This window comes from Oryza glaberrima, chromosome 1 (assembly GCF_000147395.1).
Source record: "Oryza glaberrima chromosome 1, OglaRS2, whole genome shotgun sequence".
In the NCBI taxonomy this organism is placed as follows: domain Eukaryota; kingdom Viridiplantae; phylum Streptophyta; class Magnoliopsida; order Poales; family Poaceae; genus Oryza; species Oryza glaberrima.
In genome coordinates this window covers 25,217,341-25,236,902 of record NC_068326.1, presented here as the reverse complement: position 1 = coordinate 25,236,902, position 19,562 = coordinate 25,217,341, and the positions used below count along the sequence as shown (strand labels likewise).

Genomic DNA, 19,562 nt, shown 5'->3' with positions numbered 1-19,562 from the left:
TTGTCATGCCGCATTGGGGCGAGACAGGCATTCACTTGGATTGGGGGGATAATCTCTGAAGAACGGCCGGGCAATGATTACCACCCTAAAATGCCGAGAGATGAGGGGTTTAAATGCAACCAGGGGCTCTCTCTCTCTCTCTCTCCCCCAACCCACCTTCCGACGGCGACCGGGCCGCCATATCCCTCCTACCGTTTGTTCCTCCTCCTCCTCCTCCTCCTCCTCTTCTTCCCCCCCCCCCCCCCCCCTCTCTCTCTCTCTCTCCCTCCCCTCCTCGCTCACCAACTCCTCCTGTCCCGACTCGCGAGCGAATCCGCCGAGCAGCCCAAGAACAAGGGGGAAGGAGGAGGAGGAGGGATGGGGGGGATTGCCTCGTGAAGTGATCCGACATACATATCCCTCCCAGCTTGGGGTTCGAATCCCAATCCCGAGGTATCCCTGCCTGCGTCCTCCTGTTTTAATTTTGTTTATTTTGGAGGAAAGATATTTTTTTTTGTTTCTTTATTATCGGATTTTTGGCGGCGTTTCGTGGTGGGATGTTTTGCTCTGTCCTGTTTGGATCAAGAAGTGATCTCTCTAGTTTTTTTTTTCTCTTTCCTCTAGACTTTTGTTTTGGGTACTGCTTGTGCTGCTGTTTCGAGATTGGTTCTGGGAATTCTGGAAGTATTTGGTCCTTTTGATCTGAGATTGTCCTTTTCTAGATTGGTTTGAGCTTAAAGCTATCTCCTTTGTTCCTGTCCTTCCTGTTTTAACTATAGATCTATGATCTCCATGTGTTAATATGTTAGAATTTGGGTTGCAGCGAGAGAAAAAGTCTGAAAGTTAACGCGTCCTTCGGCCGCGGATTCAGAATTCTGCGAATATAAGTACATTACGGTGGGCCGTGATACCAATTTGTACCGAGCAATTAATTGAAGGTTAGAGTTTGAGCTTATAGGAGATGAAGTGATTGGAGCTGAATCCTGTTGCTGAAAGCAGCGATTTCGTGTCAAAATTTGATGCCTTTGCTTGGTTCGAGAGCTGTACATGCTTGATACTGTTGCGATCCTGCAATGTCCCGAAGGAATGCCGGGGCAATGCAGCGGGAGGGGTCAGTCAAGGACTGGGAGGAATTTGACCCCTCGCCGTCTCCCAAGCTGGCGTACTCGCAGTCCTATGTTGCAATGAGGGGGCTTCTGACATCGGTGGCCTCGCTGGACCTTGTCCTGATGTCGAGCAGCCTCAAGTCTGCTTGGGCAGCTATATCATCCCACAAGCATGCCCGGTCCTTGGAGAGGTCAAGGTCCAAGGGAATGAGCTTGAAGAGGGCCATGCTGCAGTTATTAGTGTGCTTCATGGTTGGTATCTTCATTGGGTTCACGCCACCCTTTTCCGTGGATCTACCAGGAAAGATAGCTTCTGAAAATGGGAGGCTTCCATTTGATGGGGATGCCATTGACAGAAGACAAATGGTAGAGCGTCAAGGCACCAAGTTGGAGCCATTCGTAGCCGAGGCTGAATCTGAAGCAAGCAGCGAGCCACAGGTTGAAGAGGGCCCACCAGTTCCTGCAATGTTGGATGACGAGGCGGACTTTGTTGAAGCCTCGCCTATCGTACATTCTGTTAATGATTCTGGCATTGTTGTGAGGAAGCACCTGATAATTATTACAACAACCTCTGTTCGACCACACCAGGCATATTACTTAAATCGTTTGGCTCATGTGTTAAAAGATGTCCCGCCTCCTCTTCTGTGGATAGTGGCAGAGTGGCCATATCAGTCCCGCGAAACTGCAGAAATACTGAGGTCTTCTGGGGTCATGTACAGACATCTTATCTGCAATCGGAATACTACAAATATAAGGAAGATTGTTGTCTGCCAAAAGAATAATGCAATTTTTCACATTAAGAAGCACCGTCTAGATGGTATAGTGCATTTCGCTGATGAAGAGAGAGCATACTCAGCTGACCTGTTTGAAGAAATGCGGAAAATAAGGTGACAACCCTTTGCTAACACTTTCTTTTCTGCACCGGCATGTACTATGACCTTGTTTTTCATAAATTCCTGACAGAACCTAATAGTATAAATACTTTACCATTCCACCTTTAGGCATTAAGATTGTAGAAATTATTGTTTGTCTGGTTTTGCTGGGTCTCCTATTATTCATTTCATGTCAATGCTGTAAAATCTTTAACTACCTGCTGCATACGAAAACCAGGTGTCTATGATTGCTAGTTTCTACTGATTATTTTTAGTTGTCAAATCTATTGGTAAAGAGTAATTGTTTAAGTGCTAGTTAACTTTCCTCAGATATTCTCTAATCTCTAGTAGCTAAATATGCAAATTATTGGTTGGATGGTGATATGCATTTTTTTTTGTGGTGGAGTTTGGCGCGGACGCACTTTCTTGTTTTTTCCCTGTCATTCTGCTTTTGTCATTCTTCCTTTCCTGTACTTTTAAGTTTATTCTCGATATGCTCTGATGTTCCCTATATCTAAATGATGGTGCCCCAAAACATGGATTATTCTCAGCAATATAATATAGTGTGACACAGAGCTTTCTTATTTGCTTTCTCCACTATATAAAAGTTTGGTTGATGATCTCACTTCATTTTCTCTAAAGATATCTTAGTACCTTGTGTTTCAGTCATTTAAATTAAGTGCTTTCTGATGCAGAGATAAAAATTCGTTAGAGCCTTCTAGCCCAATAAATGAAATTTATGATGACTGCTACAACCACTGCAGTTGGATAAATCAATTCAGCTCAATAATTATGGCTTGATAGTCCCCACACAAAGATGGAATTGGCAGTTAACAGTTCCTAATGCTTTTGTCCTATGTTCTGCAGGCGTTTTGGTACATGGCCAGTAGCAATACATGTTGGGACAAAGTACAGAGTGGTTCTAGAAGGCCCCCTTTGTAAGGGTAATCAAGTCACTGGATGGCATACAAATCAGAGAAGGGGTGTATCACGTCGATTTCCAATTGGTTTCTCTGGATTTGCTTTTAACAGCACTATACTTTGGGATCCTCAGAGATGGAACAGCCCCACTTTAGAGTCTATTATAGTCCATTCAGGTGGCAGAGGTGGCTTGCAGGTGAGTTTTTTTAGTATTTATGTGTTCAAGCAGTTGAAAATACGTTTTCAATAAGCTGTGGAGCTTCTGTTGTCTGATATAAACTGAAACCGACTTCCTAATTTCTGCTTTACAAAGTTTTTTATCAGAATGTCTATCAAACTGTATTATTATGATTGTTATCCTAGTTAAACACGCCTTTTCAAGATCTGGTAAGCTCGGTTAACTTATTACACAATTATTGAGGTGAGGCAAATGCAACCATTGTGGTACCAGTTAGATAAAGTACATAAGACAAAGTGCTGTGAAGAACTAGTAACACATGGCAATTCCTTGTAAGTTTAGATACAACCATGAAATAGAAGCTAATATATAGTAGATAGGAAGTATCTCTTACTAGAAGCAACTCAAGAAGGTAGCAATCATACTGAAACATCTTGGCATTACAGGAGTCAAGATTTATCGAGAAGCTTGTTGAGGACGAGAGTCAAATGGAAGGCCTTGGGGATAATTGCACTCGTGTTATGGTCTGGAATTTCGAACTGGAACCTCCTCAAGTCAACTACCCAATTGGCTGGCTGCTGCAGAGGAATCTGGATGCTGTTGTGCCAATAACATAACTGTCCTGCTGCTCCTCTTTTTGTTTGCCATCCTAGTGGGAATGATGCCTTCCTGAACTTGGTAGCGTCCAGGATCATGAGAAGCTGCTCTGCCAAGATCTGGTCCAAATAATGTCATACTAGTAACAGTTGAAAAGTGAGAAGCCTGACAAAAGAAAGTTTTTCTCTCTGTTGCATTCTTTTCTATATGTTCATTTTTTCCCCCTATTCATCCAGCTAGATATAGCCATGTACATTTCATTTTTTTTTCTCGTTTCTGTCCGTTATATACATACATATCACCTCACAGATGTGAATGTTCCCCTCCATTGGAACTGTTGAAGAGCAAAGCAGATACTCTCTTTGATATACATGAACAAAGGTTAAATCAAAACCATAGATTGTACACACAATGGTGTGCTTGGTCCTAACTCGCAAGTTCCTTTTCAATATTTCATTCTCCTCAGCTGCGTTGCACCTTGCTCTGTTCTGATCTCTGAATTCCTGTCAATGCAAATATCGTGTTGCGTGCTAATGTATCATGTATTCACTGAGAATGTTCGTGGCTTGGCTTCCTATACCAGCTGTAGTACCGAAATTTCCCTATGTAAAGCCTCCTTTGGAACGGAGAAATTCGTGGTAATTTTAAGGGATTTGAACTAAAATCCTACTAATATAAAATTAATGCATTGCAAGGTATGGTCAGAGCTCAGCATTTTCGGAAAGCAAGCAAGCTCACCTCACGTGGAAAGGCTAACGGGCTATCGATTGCTGTCGGCGATCGTGTTTTTTTCTTTTTCTCTTTTAGTAAGTTTATATACCTAAAGTTTGCACATCTAAAGTTTATACATCTAAAGTTTGTAAAGCGAATGTTTATAAGTTAAAAGTTTATTTACCCGATTCAAATTCAAATTCGAATTCAAATATTTTATATTTTCCACTTTTAGTAAGTTTATACACCTAAAGTTTACACATCTAAAATTTATCCATTTAAAGTTTGTACAACGAATGTTTATAAGTCAAAAGTTTATGTACCTGATTCAAATTCAAATATTTGATATTTTTCTATTTTAGTAAGTTTATACAACTAAAGTTTACACATCTAAAGTTTATCCACCTAAAGTTTGTAAAGCGAATGTTTATAAGTCAAAAGTTTATATACCCGATTCAAATTCAAATTCGAATTCAAATATTTTATATTTTTTTGAATTCAAATATTTTATATTTTTCTCTTTTAGTAAGTTTATACACCTAAAGTTTACCCATCTAAATTTTATCTACCTAAAGTTTGTACACCGAATGTTTATAAGTCAAAAGTTTATGTACCCAATTCAAATTCAAATTCGGATTCAAATATTTTATATATAAAATATTTCTATACACAAAGTTTATGCATACAAAGTTTACGGTATAAAGTCTATGCACATGAATGAGAGTATTAGATTTTTTCCCCTAATTTTCTTTTACTATTTTTTTAAAATTTATGATGTAATAAAAAAGTAAAAAAGAGAGATGAAAGATAAATATTAGGAGGGAGGGATGGGTGATCGCTAGGAGGAGAGGGAAGCGATCACCCGCCCACTAGCAACCCCCTTTAAAAACCATATAAATAGTTACCAATTTTTTTTAATAAATTGATAATATTCATATAATATACATATACCGCTCTACAAAATATTAAGTTCCAACTCAAACTTATACACCATATAAAATAGTTACCATTTTTTTTTAAAAAATGATAATATTCATATAATACATATACCACTCTACGAAATATTAGGTTCAAACTCAACTTATACATTGAGATATAAAAACACAAATTCAGATACAATATTTTTTTTACGGGAATTCAGATACTATACAGAATGGCCATTTGTGCTTGGGCCCAGGAGTAATCTGAACCAAACGGGCCAACTCCAACGATACGAGTGGGCCCTTTCCTTCTTTCAACCCGCGGAAACCGGAACCCCACCATCTGGCCATCTCCAACTCCAATCAGGCGTCCAAATGCAAAAATCCGTTACCAAAATTATGGAAAGCCTCCTTCCCCACGCCGGCTCATTCTAACAGGCTGCGTTACCCACTCACCAGTCGGTATGCCGTAAACAATACTATGACAAAATAAAAGCGAAAATGATTATCCAGTCGGATGCGTTGCATTCCATTCCGTGTCGGACACGATGAGTTTGCCCTGCGTTCGCAGCGATCGCCCTGGACTCCGATCAGGTCTCGAGGCGCATACGCATTCGCGCCTATAAATCCAGGGCATATGCGCCATCCAAACCCCCTTCCATATTGAGTTCCCGAGGGAGAATTCGATCGAAGAATACGAGCAAATTAAAATCGATCGCGATACTTCGGTGTTGACGAAACAGCGTGATCTCTCTGCCCCGCCTTATGCCGCCGGCTGCTGCGGGCTACTCCGCCGGCATGAAGCGGCCTCTCGCCGCGGTGGCGCCGTCGTGCGACGTCGACGGGCGCAATGCCGCTGCCGCTGCCGCTGCGAAACGGCGGGAACGACGACGGGAGGCCAAGCGGGCGCGCGCGGCGGCGGCTGCGGCGACGGGCGCTCTGGTCCCGTACGTGGCGCCCATCGACGCCCGGCCCATACGCGCCGTCCCGCTCGCCGCCGCCGCGGCCGCGCGGAGGAAGGAGGCCGACGACCAGGCGGCGGCGGCGCCGCCCGCGGAGCCGGCGTGGATCCGCAAGATACTGCTCGAGCGGCTGGGGCTGACGTACGACCAGCCGGTGGTGTTCATCGCGAGGAAGACGGTGACCAGGACCGACCTCGACCCGCACCAGAACCGGTTCCGCCTCCCGATCTTCGGCGTGGAGCGCCGCCTCCTCCCGATGCTCACCGTCGACGAGGCCAAGGAGGCCAACCTGGTGGAGAACGACGAGGAGAAGGGGGTTCCTCGCCCGAGGCCGAGGCCCAAGAAGAAGCGACGCACGGAGAAAGGCAGCGTCGTCGTCGCCGCCACCGCCGCCGCAGACGGGGAGCTGCAGAAGCCGCAGGGAACGACGCCGGAGACGAACGTGGAGGGAGAGGATCAGGCTCCTCCTCGCCCAAAGCCGGTGCCGAAGAAGAAGAAGCGACGAACGGAGAAAGGCAGCGTCGACGTCGCCGACGGTGAGCAGCAGCAGCAGCAGAAGGGGAGGGAGAAGGAGCCGAGGAAGAAGGCGCAGGGGAAGGACCACGGCGGGGTGCCGGTGACGGTGCTGCACCTGAGCGGCGCCATGAAGGAGCTGCGGCTGGTGCTCTGGGACAGCAGCCATGGCACCATCATCAAGGGGACCGGCTACATGGACTTCATCGCCGGAACCGGCCTGAGGGAGCACGACGCCGTGCAGATCTGGGCCTTCAAGCGCCGCGGGTTCCGCCTCTTCGGCGCCACCGTGCCGGAGAGCCGCTTCTACCTGGTGATCGTCGGCGGTCCGTGGCGCCCGCTGGAAGCTCCACCGCCGCAATGCATGCTCCCGCCATCTCACGCGCCTGTGGAAGTATGTGCTTAGGCAGGATGGGTATAGACTGAATAGAGTAGTGAGATATTTTACAGTGCTGGCACCTCCCAATGTACTGTACATCCCATCTCTAACTCATCTCTCGAGACTACGAGTATGTAATTTTTTTTAGGGATAATAAATTGAGATTTACAAATAAACTTCAATAAATGTGTATTTCTTATCCTATATGGGTTATTTTTCTTCTTAGTTTGGTGTTCTTAATTTTATTTGAACTTCGCTCGTTTTAGAGTGCTACATCTATTATATACTAAAAGTCCATTAAACTTCCTACAAACGCTCCTAAGCCGCCACATAGCAATTCTATAAATGCTCCTAAGTCGCCATGTGGCGTTTTAATATATTGGAAACATCTGGCCCTCAATTTTCATTTAAATTGGTGGGTCTATAATTTTACACCATTATATTAGATTAAAAATAGACCCTCATACGTATGCCTCCCTCACCGCCTGCAAGTACGTACGTATGAGTACGAACTTAACATACCCCACTTTTTTCCTTTTCTTATTCCCCTTCTTTTATTATTTTGCTTTACCTAATATACCTTCATAATATTATTGGCGTTTGAACATATGTTTATTTACTAAAGAAATATGTAATTATCATTTATTTTGTTATACTTTTCCATTAAATTTCCTACAAACGCTCTCACGTCACCATGTGTCACTCAACAAATGCTTCTACGTTGCTAAATAGCGCTATAATAAATTAAATAAAATAATAGAAATTCTTAGTTAAAATAAAACATTTAATCCTCGATTTTCACTTAAAGCTAAGAGACCATTATTTTAGACAATTAAATTATTATATCTATAAAAAATAATCCCTCCCTCCTAATATCCCGTTCAAATTATTAAATCTATAAAAAATAATCTCTCGCTCCCAATATCCTATTCACATAGCCTAGTGGTTACAAGAGTTTCAGTAGCACCTGAGGTCCTGGGTTCGACTCCCCGTGGGAGCGAATTTTCCAGGATTTAACGGCGTTGTGCTTTTAGTGGTAGGCGACGTACCCGTCGACAGCGAGACGCCTATGATGACTTCGTCAATCTCTCCAGGATTTGCCGGCCCAGTCTTCGAAGATGCTCATAGGGGTAGGGTTTGCGTGCGTGCGTTCATAGGGGTGAGTGCGTGTGCGTTGTGAGTGTCTGCGTTGTACTGTGTAATTCTCAAAAAAAAAAATCTAATTCATCCGGGAAAAAAAAAGGCAAAAGCTATACGTATGTACGAACGAAATAAAAACCAAAGATATTGATAACTATGATTGAAAAAAATCACTGCCAAGATTAATTATAAAAGCACCAGCCCAAACGATCAGCCAAGATAATCACCATCAGCTCACGGCTCAAGCACGTATATGCATTATCTGCTCTTCTTATTTTTAGGTTGTTGAGATATCTACAGCATAATAAAATCTAAACAACATTTGATTTATATCTTCGATTGAATGTAGACTTTCATGGTTATCACGGTCAGTGTCATCTTCGTGGAGGGCTCCATGCATGTATTAACTTTTGGTCAGTTTAGTTCTTTACATTCTTGACAATTAAATCAATAATTTAAATCTATATATTGATGTTTTATTATCAAATTATAAAATAGTGTGAGCCATATATATATGCCTTCACCCTTTGCATTTTCTATGATATAGAGATAAAATATATTACTCTACGAACTTTAAATTAGGTCAGTGTCATCTTCGTGGAGGGCTCCATGCATGTTTTAACTTTTGAAAACTATAAGTTGGTTTTATGATCAATTTAGTTCTTTATATTCTTGACGATTAAATCAATAATTTAAATCTATATATTGATGTTTTATTATAAATTAAAAAATAGTGTGAGCCATACCATCACCCTTTGCATTTTCTATGATATAGAGCTTAAATATATTACTCTACAAACTTTAAATTAGTAAACCCGTTATTTTATACCATTAAATTAGGTCTATTGAAAAAACAATCCACCCCCCCCCCCAAAAAAACCAAAATCTCCCATGTAAGAAAAAGCAAAGTAACATATATACACATGTAAAAATATAAATATATAGCTAAAAATATACATACATACTATGATCAGAGAAAATCAATGGTCTCTAAACTATGATTTTCCATGATATAAAAAATATTACCCAACCAACATACGCAGTTAAACTAGATCAAAGATGTAATATGAATTCAATGGTCTGTAAGTGTTCGTCTATTAAATATATATATCAATTTTAATAATTCTGATGTATTCCTTTAATTAAATGAACTATTATTGACCTATAGTAGTTAGTGCTAACTGATAAATACATAATGGCACATAATAATTAATATCATAATAATTTTTCAAATAATTATGGTGTACAATATCACCTGATAAATAATTTGAATCTACATATGTAAAAATGAAAAATGAAAACAACAGAATTTAGTTATATTTTTTTCAAGTAGATCTTATCTAATTTTAATATGTGAGATATTACGATTCTCAAATATTTTTTTTGAATTTTTCAGAACTATTTGATTGGTATTTGAAAAGTGAGAAGCACACATGATACATAGACATGATAAACTTTATTAAAAATACTTCTAGTGAGTGATATGGCTATACTACAACCCCTTAATCCATCATGAGAACTATGGTCATATATGTAGGTTTTTTGTTTGTCATATAGTTTTGGCAACAAATAAACAATCCAGTAACACCCATAATATATTTTCTTATACTTGAGGAATTCTGATGTGTCGGGCATAGTTGATGGATGTATGTCATATACTCTACTAACATGATAACCTCACTCACTTTCAAATAAGAATATTGTATATGTATTATTGAAATTTGAGAATATTGATTTACACTATAAACAAATTGTGTCTACTATATACCACAAAACAACTCAAACTTTAAAAAGGATTATTGTAATCACCTCCGTCTTCTCTTTTTCCATTCTCAAAAGGGTGCCAAGCATAGATAATAAAGCTTGCTATACTACCATGATATAGCAAAGGCATACATTTGGATGAGTTAAGCCACCATGGGTACTTAATTAACGATGCAATCCTTTATGAGGGTACTAATAGTGAATTAGCCGTTAAAACTGTTCTCCACGATGGTCTTGATGGGCACGATTATGTCGATATGTGACCCATGTTTCAAGGTATCGAGGAAGAAAGCCTTGGTAGTTATGTTCGGCTTCATCCGTTAGATGGGCATTCATATCAAATTTTAATATTATTATCCTATTAACTCATAGAAGCGATATTGTTATAATATATTTTTTTGATAAAATATTATTGGAATATTTATACATAGATTTGGAAATAAGTCAGATCGACATGAACAATTAGGTTAGTATTGGAGATAATTTTTTTAGTCGATTAACGATGTATTGTTCTTATTTTGATGTTATAAATACAGTTTCATCTATTAAATAGGTGGTGTTTGGATCTAGGTACTTAACTTTAGTCTCTGTATTTAGACACTAATTTAGAGTATTAAATATAGACTAATTACAAAACTAATTACATAAATGAAAGCTAATTTACGAGACAATTTTTTTAAGCCTAATTTAATCCATAATTAGAAAATATTTACTGTAGCATCACATAGACTAATCATTGATTAATTAGGCTCAATAGATTCGTCTCGCGAATTAGTCCAAGATTATGGATGGGTTTTATTAATAGTCTAAGTTTAATATTTATAATTAGTATTCAAACATCCGATGTGATAGGGAGTTTTAGTTCCATCTAAACAGGGTCATAATCACTTTGGTTTCAAAAGAACGATAATAAGTCTCCATAATAAAATAAAATAATAATAATAAGTAGTGGTGATATTAGGCAAATTTATATATAACCGGGACATAGTGATTTTTATTTGAATCTAGGAAACGCTTTTGACATAAACAATAAACAAAATGATCTCCGTGGGCTTCTTTCCTAGTTGTAATAATTGAAGCTCTTTTAAACAAAGGTCGGAATGTTCTATTCCATTATCTAGAAAATATACTCTCTTTTTTTTTTGACAATTACCTTGCGCATTTTATTTGTTGTGCTTTTCTAGACATATATAGATCCATAGATGCGCGGGCTTCTTTCCTAGTTGTAATAATTGAAGCTCTTTTAAGCAAAGGTCGGAATGTTCTATTCCATTATCTAGAAAATATACTCTCTTTTTTTTTGACAATTACCCTGCGCATTTTATTTGTTGTGCTTTTCTAGACATATATAGATCCATATCGTTGGATTGCATCCGATCAACGGATGTCATCATTCCCAAGCACCTTAGCATGTCTCGTAGAATAGTATAGTACTTCTTCAGCCGTTTGTAGATTTACTACAGAGCAAGGATTGTTTAATATTACCACATTTATTAATTGAATTGTTGCTAGCAGCAAGTGATCTCTTTCTTTTGGTTTTGTCCAAGATTACATGTATTTTTTAGTCTTTTTGCAACATAATCGGGTTTTTCTCAATTACATAGAAGATGTGCAACTTCTATAAGCTCAACTAATATTCACACATTCGGAAAAACTTCACCGTTTTTTAACCATACAAAATTACCATTGTCTTCCGTTACGTACACACGTGACGTTTTACGTACTACACGTTCTCTAAACAATACATTTTTTACTAATAATTTATAATGCTACTACGATCTGTTCTTCCTCCCATGCATGACTCTAATTCTTTTTTGTGTTTCTCATATGTGTATACCAAATACAATTTTTTTAAAAAAAATTCTTATATTTTTAATTCGTGTAGAAACTCGATGGACATGACATTATATACCTACCTTCCCATTCCTGGGTTTTCTTATTAATCTTTTTTTCAAAGGGGTCTTTTTTTTTCCTTTTGAAAATTGGGCTTGAAACTGATTAAAACGACATTTTCCATGAATAGAGGGTTAGATTTTGAATGTCACGCACCGTCCCCGAAAAGCTAGGGTTATATGCTTCACAAAATACAGCCATATTGCATTCTCATTTGTACTTCATATTTTTACGGCAATAGAAGCATACAAACAGGACAGCAACGCAGATGATGTGGCCAAGGCACGTAATGTTGGCTACTAGGCGTTGGAAAATTGTTTGATACTAAGTAGTAGAGTATAAATAAATTGTCACCTCCATCCACTATCAAATAGTCGATATGTCCGAGTGGTTAAGGAGACAGACTCGAAATCTGTTGGGCTTTGCCTGCGCAGGTTCGAATCCTGCTGTCGACGTACTTTTTTCTTTCAAGTAAAACAGCACCAGACGGCTTATTAAAAAATAAAAATAAATTTATATATAAAACTTTTTATATATGTGTTCTTTGTGACTTAAAAGCTGAAAAAAAAACTAAACTAGATTAAAAATATCTCAAAATCGTTTTCAAAATTAAGTTTGAAAATTTAAAATTTGGCTTTTTGTTTTGGCTTATTAGGCCATTCGATGGGAGCCTAATTTCCTCTAGCCCCACTGCAGTTCATTTTCTTGACTTTTTTTTCTTTTCATTTTCTTGTCAGGTAAAACGGCATCAGTACAAGTTTAATTTCCTCTATCATTTTCTTTTATTTCCTCTATCATTTTCTTGTCAGGTAAAACAGCACCAGTACAAAGTTCAATTTCCTCTAGCCCCACTGCGGTGTTTTCATTTTCTTGTCAGGTAAAACAGCATCAGTACAAGTTTAATTTCCTCGAGCCCCACTGCGGCACGATCATTCCTTGCACGAACACGTATGATCCACCAAGTCCGCGATCCGTTGAAAACTTGAAACGGCCTCACGGGCAGTGTCAACAAGAGCGAACGTACCAGGTTTTGGTAAATGATTCTTCTTCTTCTCATATTCAGTTCTGGTGCGCATATCCTGTACAAATCCGGGAATAGCGTACTCTCACAATTTATTTTCTACTAATAATAAGAAACTTCACGATCCGTTCAATCTACCGAGATCAGTGTAAGGTGGTGTTTGAATCCAGTGACTCTTATATCGGATGAATTTGAAGTATTAAACATAGACTACTTAGGCTACGTTCGCCACCGTGAGATTGGGAGATAGTTTGTTCCGTTTTCCACGCGCACGCTTCCCAAACTATTAAACGGTGCGTTTTTTACAAAAAAATTTCTATAGGAAAGTTGCTTTAAAAAATCATATTAGGCCATTTTTAAAATTTAAAATAGTTAATACTCAATTAATCATGCGCTAATTGCTCACCTCGTTTTGCGTATCTTCCCAGTCTTCTCTATCTCCTCTTAATTTATAATTAGCGCATGTTTACTGTAGCATCATATAGGCTAATCATCGATTAATTAGATTTAATAGATTCGTCTAGCGAATTAGTTCAGGTTATAGAATAGACTTTATTAATAATCTACGTTTAATATTTATAATTAATGTCTAAGGACTTGAAAGTCTACACAGTAGTACAGTACCACTCGTATATCCGCCCAAATTTTTGGGTTCACACACGGCGGCACACTCGAAGCTCCCAACAACCAACCAAACCCCAAAGCATATCACAATCAGTGGGGAGGGGAGGGCCCCTTATTTATTCGCATTCCTCTCCTCATCATCACTCATCTCCCTTCCCTGTCGATTACCTTCTCTCCTTAACTCTGTTCCTCCTCTCCTCCACACATCCAGGCAGGCAACACAAGAATCATCCGGGAGAGCGACATGGCCCCGGTTGCCGTGGGCGACACCCTCCCCGACGGCCAGCTGGGGTGGTTCGACGGGGAGGACAAGCTGCAGCAGGTCTCCGTCCACGGCCTCGCCGCCGGCAAGAAGGTCGTCCTCTTCGGCGTCCCCGGTGCCTTCACCCCGACCTGCAGGTCTCTTCCTCCTTTTTTCGATTTCCTCTCCCCCCTCTTTCTTGGAGACGTTATATTTCCCTGAAAAAAAATTCCTTAAAAAATGGGACTTCTTTTTATCAGATCGACAAATTTTACTGCAAAACTGAAATGTGTACTAGCTGATGTCCGGACCAAATCCAAGATTACTGCTTTATTATACAGATACTCATAATTTATGGGATTGATTTGACGAGCTCTGAAGTCACTCCCACTTCCTTGGGTGTCAGAGTTAGGGTTAAAAATCTTGATGTGGGTTTATATATTGCTAGTTGCATGACTGAAAAGTAGACTTCGATCCACTGTTCTGGTTTACTCCATGTGTTGTTCCCCAGCTTCTGAGCACGCGAGAGAAAATGTTATAATTTTTGGGCATCTATGCTAGAAGCAGTTAAGCCAAGATGGGTGGCAGGATATAAAAGGGAGATTTTGGCTATAGTTACTCCGTGGAGATTCGCTCAGAATTTCGTAAGCTGATAGCCTTTTCTTGTTGATTAATCTCCCACAGAAAATCTGTAAACCTGGATGCAGCTAACTGAACTAAAACAAACATTTCAAATAGAAAAAATGGAGACACGAGTCACATGACTGACAAATACAGAGTACACATTTTATCGAGAGCAAAGTGCTCATATCCAAGTGCTCCTAACTGGCTAACTTTTGTCTTCATTCTTTAGATTAGACTGATGCTGTTGGTTTTTACTTGTACTATTTGGTTTCGATAAATTTGTGAGCTTGAAATGTTTTATCCTTCCCTTTGCCATCATCCTCTGTTGGCACTTGGCACCGCAGTTTTAATATATCTAGCTGCCAATTATCTCATTTTGCTGTCCCTTTTATAAGAACCCGCTGTTCTATTTTGCCATCACAGAGGTTTAAGTTGTCATATTACTTTGTTACTCACCCTGTTATTGTCTTCTTTTCACTTCTGAAAACCTGATGAACTGACATAATGTCTTTTATTATTATTTTTCGATGGCTATAGCAATCAGCATGTGCCAGGATTCATAAATCAGGCTGAGCAGCTCAAAGCCAAGGGTGTAGACGACATCTTGCTTGTCAGTGGTATGTTTCTGTCATTTGTTTCTCCATGTTCATATTCCCAAATTTAGCTTTTGTCAGAAATCTTCAGTCAATTATTTGAACTAAACATGGAAGGACAAAGGAAAAATTTATTCTATTTCAGATATTGTGATTTTCCCGTGTTCTCGGTAAAGTTGTGTAGGGTAGATATACTGACTGGTGTACAAAGTAGAAACACTATCCACTTTCTGACTGTATATAGTACCGAATCAAGGCAGCTGTGGCAGAATATGACTTATCTGTGGATCTATGATATAATTTTGCAGTTAACGACCCCTTTGTCATGAAGGCGTGGGCAAAGTCATACCCTGAGAATAAGCATGTGAAATTCCTTGCCGATGGTTTGGGAACATACACCAAGGCACTTGGTCTTGAGCTTGACCTTTCGGAGAAAGGGCTTGGTATTCGTTCGAGACGGTTTGCTCTCCTTGCTGACAACCTCAAGGTTACTGTTGCAAACATTGAGGAAGGTGGCCAATTCACAATCTCTGGTGCTGAGGAGATCCTCAAGGCACTGTAAGAGCTTCAGCTCTTAGGAACGGCAGCGATCACTTGGACCTATCGTGTCAATCTTGTTTAAATTTGTCTGCAAAATACTTGTGCGAATAAAATTGTCGATGAGCTGCCTAGTTGTGAGGACTTTATGATAATGTTTGAATCTGTATCCACTGTTGAATCAAGTAGTAATGTTCAGTGCTCATGTTAAGTTATAATCTTCAGTTATATCTCCAGAAAAAGGTTTGATCTTTCCGTTGACACTTAGACAGTGACTTCTAGAGTAAACTGGATTATTGGTCAAGAAGAGAGAATTTTATGGTAGAAACTGATCGGATCGCAACAGCAATGCCCGTTCTCTGAACAGGCATATACTGCCTCTGCACAGCTTAATACTCCCTCCATTTTTTAATAGATGACGCTGTTGACTTTTTTTCACACGTTTGACCATTCGTTTTATTCAAAAATTTTATGCAAATATATAAGATATAAATCACACTTAAAGTACTATGAGTGATAAAACAACTCATAACAAAATAAAGTATAATTACGTAAATTTTTTGAATAAAACGAATGGTTAAACATGTGAGAAAAAGTCAACGGCGTCATCTATTAAAAAAGAAGGTAGTATCAGCGTGCGAAGATGGCAATAAGGAGGCTGTGCGGTTATTTCATTTACAAGGTAAATATGGTGATAAATCTAGGCTTAATGCCTGGGCCATCTTGCCAATTACTTATACTCCGCATAGTTTACAGCAACTGTAGCTTGCATATCTTTGTGTTACTGTTGGTGCGCGCACGTCTGCTTTTGTATTCCGAAGGAAAATATGCTAGTGTGCATTCTGTTATTCAGATACTAGCGGTTTCACATTTTGAATTTCTGATCTATTCATGCAAAAATTTTCCAACCAAAATGAGGCCGTGAAATATGCATACTGATTTCATCTCAACTGAGATGAGCAGATTACACCGCCAAATCGCCAATACAACCCATCCAGCCTCTCTGAAGTTTGAGCTATTTACAGGTGCTCCCCCCGGTAGCACAACCAAGCATGCAGCTGTCTGACCATTTTTTCAGGCTACAGCTACCTATGAGAAAAGCTTTTCAACCCACCCCCCAAATTATCAACTTTCTCAATGTGCAAAAGTTTCTTTGTGACCATGCGGTGGACTTTCCTCAGCCTCGCGCCTTTGTCCTCGTGTTCTTGCTCTTGCCAGTGAATAGAGTTGTTGGTCACTTGTGAATTGGCATCTATGCTGTTCACAGTCTCCTCTTCCTCCAGTGCATTGTCAATGATCTCTGGGATGTCAACTAGACTGGGCCTTCTCCTTGATTTCGTGCGCTTTGGGTCTCTAGCAATGGCATCAGCGTGAAGAACATCCTCGATCCGAGATAAAACTGCAAAGGCTAAGCTCTCAAGAGTCCTGGAGTAGCTCTCCAAGATGGCATACCCAACATCCTGAAGAAAAGAAGTAGCAAATGCAGGTGGCATGAGTATAAGTACTGTAGCAAATCCGAAAAAAGTAACTAAACATGCAGCTATGGTTTTTTTTTTGACCTTGTTGTATTGTATCTTGCTGATGTCAAGTGATGACTGAGGAACCCCAGGGAACTGGTGCTTGAGGATGAGTAGGACAGTTTGTGCCCGCTCTTCGAACTGCTCTCGCTTCTCCAAGCTAACACCGGGGCCCCAGGAAAGCTTATTGGAAATTTTCCTCTGCCAAATTACAACGGAGGCCTCAATTCGGTCTTTGAGATCGACGATCTTGTGCTCTGTCGACAAGTCTACAGAACTTAAGAGCTCATTGGGATCGAAATGATCATCAGTTATAATTTTGTATATCGAGTCTCCAAGACTAGACCTTCCATTCTGCAAGAGAAGTAGTCTCGGTTAGATTAGCCTCATAATGTTTTTCAGGAAAACACCGTACTACATTCCAAAATCCAGGAAAAGTTTGTTCAACTCAGCATCAAGCAGAAAATGAACTCACTTCGAGAAAAGATATGCGTAAAGTATGGAAAGGAGTTTTTACAAATATTAATGGTATTATAAGTCACCTTAGGCAGAGTTTCAATGTACTCTCCCGGGATCTCCATCTCTGTAAGAACATCAGCATTGATAGCCATGGCTGCCTTCAGCACCTGCCCTACAAGGTCTTTCTGGTGCAGAATCCATTTTTTCGACGCATCTGGCAGACCCTCGGGAGGGACTCGAACTGTAGGGATCCACCACTTGTCGCCCTGTCTTGGCGCATCGCCCTTTTCACCCTCATCTGCGTCTTTTTTTACGTACCAGAATTCTTGTTCATCTTTGAAATTGTCAAGATACTCCTGCTCCACCGGCAAAAGGACCACCGCAAAGTAATGCTGGTTCAGAAAACTAATGGGGAAAAGATCAATTTGGACATTTGTATATGCTATTATGCTTACAAGGAGCATGGCGTCGAGTTTTCGCAATGCCGGGATATTGATGAGAAGATCTCTGCGCTGCTGGGTACCCATCACCTGGTTGACAACAAGGACGAAAATGAAGCGAATTGCACGATGAAATAGTAATGAGGTTGCAACGATCTTGTGGATGGCCTACCTCCATGCTGGTTCCATCCGTGGACGCCTGTTGCGAAGGGACGAACTCGACGATGTGGTCGGTGACCGACAGCAGCCAGTCGATCTCCTTGTTCCATCGAGCTCTCCGGTCGGCAGACATGGGCTCGAGCCGGCGCTGCTCCCCGAATACCGAAGCTGCAGATTTTGCCACGGTGAAGAACGGGAAAAAAAAACATCATGACAGGCAAGAACACAAGAGATTTGTAGTAGATAGCATGTGATGAGTGGTGTGATACTGACCTGCGAGATTTGTGATGGCGTTGGAGAGAGCAAGAGCGGAGGAGACACCTTTGCCGGTGCCGGACATGTCCTCGCCGAGCAGCAGCTTGGCGAACTTCTCCTTCACCAGATCAATCTCTGCAACAGAGATCGAACGATCGATCAAATCAATGGCGAAACTAAGCGGTTGATCCAAGAAGATTTGAGCAATTGTGATTTTGCATATGGTTGATCACCTGAAGGCGGTCCACTGTCACGGACGTTCTTCGACGATGGCGGCACCACCGGCGGCAGGTGGTCGACGGAGCCGCCCAGCGGCTTGGCCTTGGACCCGTGGCTCCTCGACAGCACCCGCTTCTGCAGCGGCGGCAGTGGCGGGGTCGTCGTCGCGGAGACGGCGGCATCGTCCTCGTCCTCCTCGGCCACGCTGACGCCGCACCACCTGCCGCTGCTGCTTCCCCGTGACGACGACGAGAAGGAAGAGCTGGACGACATGATGAGGCTCCTGATCGGCAGGAACCTGTCCAGGCTGTGTCCGCGCAGCAGGTGCCGCCGCACCATTCGACAGCAGGTCACACGCTCATGAGGAGGCGGGCGATCAGCAGAGGAGGTTGCCTAGCACGGCGCCGCGCGTGGAGGACGTACGATGCGACGCGCTGGCGGTGGTGGTGGCGCTCGACGTGCGACTACGACGGGGGGGTTGAGCTCAATGTCGCGCGCCGGCGGGCCTCGCCGGCGCGCTTGAGGAAGGGAGAGGGGCCTTGGGTTTCCCGGGCCGGCTTAGCTCGTCGACGCGCGCGCGATCGAGGACGGACGCGCGCGCCGAAGGAGTGTGGGGGCTGGGTGGATGGATGGATGGCTGCGTCCTCGCATGGGCGCGAGGTGTTGTGGTGTTTGCGCCCGGAGGGGCGAGCCAAAGTTGGAAACCACACGCACGCAAAAAACGGGGCATGCGCGCGATGGCGCGCCATTGCTGCGGCCAAATATAAGCAACATGCTAATTTTCCTTCCCTCAGATTTAGCTTGGGCATGCGATGCTCGCGCGCGCCTGCCGCCGTGAATTCCACTGGTTCGCCATGGAAATGGCTTTGCCGGTCTCGCAAGGCATGCGTTGAGCGTTGTTGGCTTGTTGCGTCGCCGTTGAGTTTGGCTGCGTTGCG

General features: G+C 41.5%; 3 protein-coding genes and 1 non-coding gene across 4 annotated transcripts; 3 read left to right on the top strand and 1 right to left on the bottom strand.

Moving 5' to 3' along the window:
* The first annotated feature begins 222 nt into the window (after positions 1-222).
* On the top strand, positions 223-4,065 carry LOC127759969 (probable beta-1,4-xylosyltransferase IRX9L). The gene is made up of 4 exons (XM_052284178.1): positions 223-432; positions 803-1,972; positions 2,825-3,074; positions 3,503-4,065. The coding sequence occupies exons 2-4, from the start codon at positions 1,053-1,055 to the stop codon at positions 3,671-3,673; spliced, it is 1,341 nt and encodes a 446-aa protein (XP_052140138.1). The 5' UTR covers positions 223-432; positions 803-1,052; the 3' UTR covers positions 3,674-4,065.
* An 8,243-nt stretch (positions 4,066-12,308) lies between these two features.
* Positions 12,309-12,390, top strand: TRNAS-CGA (transfer RNA serine (anticodon CGA)). The gene has a single exon. It is a non-coding gene; the product is annotated as a tRNA-Ser (tRNA).
* A 1,322-nt stretch (positions 12,391-13,712) lies between these two features.
* LOC127760541 (peroxiredoxin-2C) lies at positions 13,713-15,799 on the top strand. The gene is made up of 3 exons (XM_052284822.1): positions 13,713-13,979; positions 14,983-15,062; positions 15,347-15,799. Exons 1-3 carry the CDS (start codon positions 13,825-13,827, stop codon positions 15,598-15,600), a joined length of 489 nt encoding a protein of 162 aa, XP_052140782.1. The 5' UTR covers positions 13,713-13,824; the 3' UTR covers positions 15,601-15,799.
* Positions 15,800-16,475: 676 nt separating this feature from the next.
* Positions 16,476-19,303, bottom strand: LOC127768708 (rop guanine nucleotide exchange factor 9-like). The gene is made up of 7 exons (XM_052294340.1): positions 18,639-19,303; positions 18,424-18,540; positions 18,164-18,318; positions 18,007-18,081; positions 17,635-17,907; positions 17,135-17,446; positions 16,476-17,035 (listed from the first exon to the last, which is right to left on the bottom strand). The coding sequence occupies exons 1-7, from the start codon at positions 18,961-18,963 to the stop codon at positions 16,661-16,663; spliced, it is 1,632 nt and encodes a 543-aa protein (XP_052150300.1). The 5' UTR covers positions 18,964-19,303; the 3' UTR covers positions 16,476-16,660.
* Between the last annotated feature and the right edge of the window lie 259 nt (positions 19,304-19,562).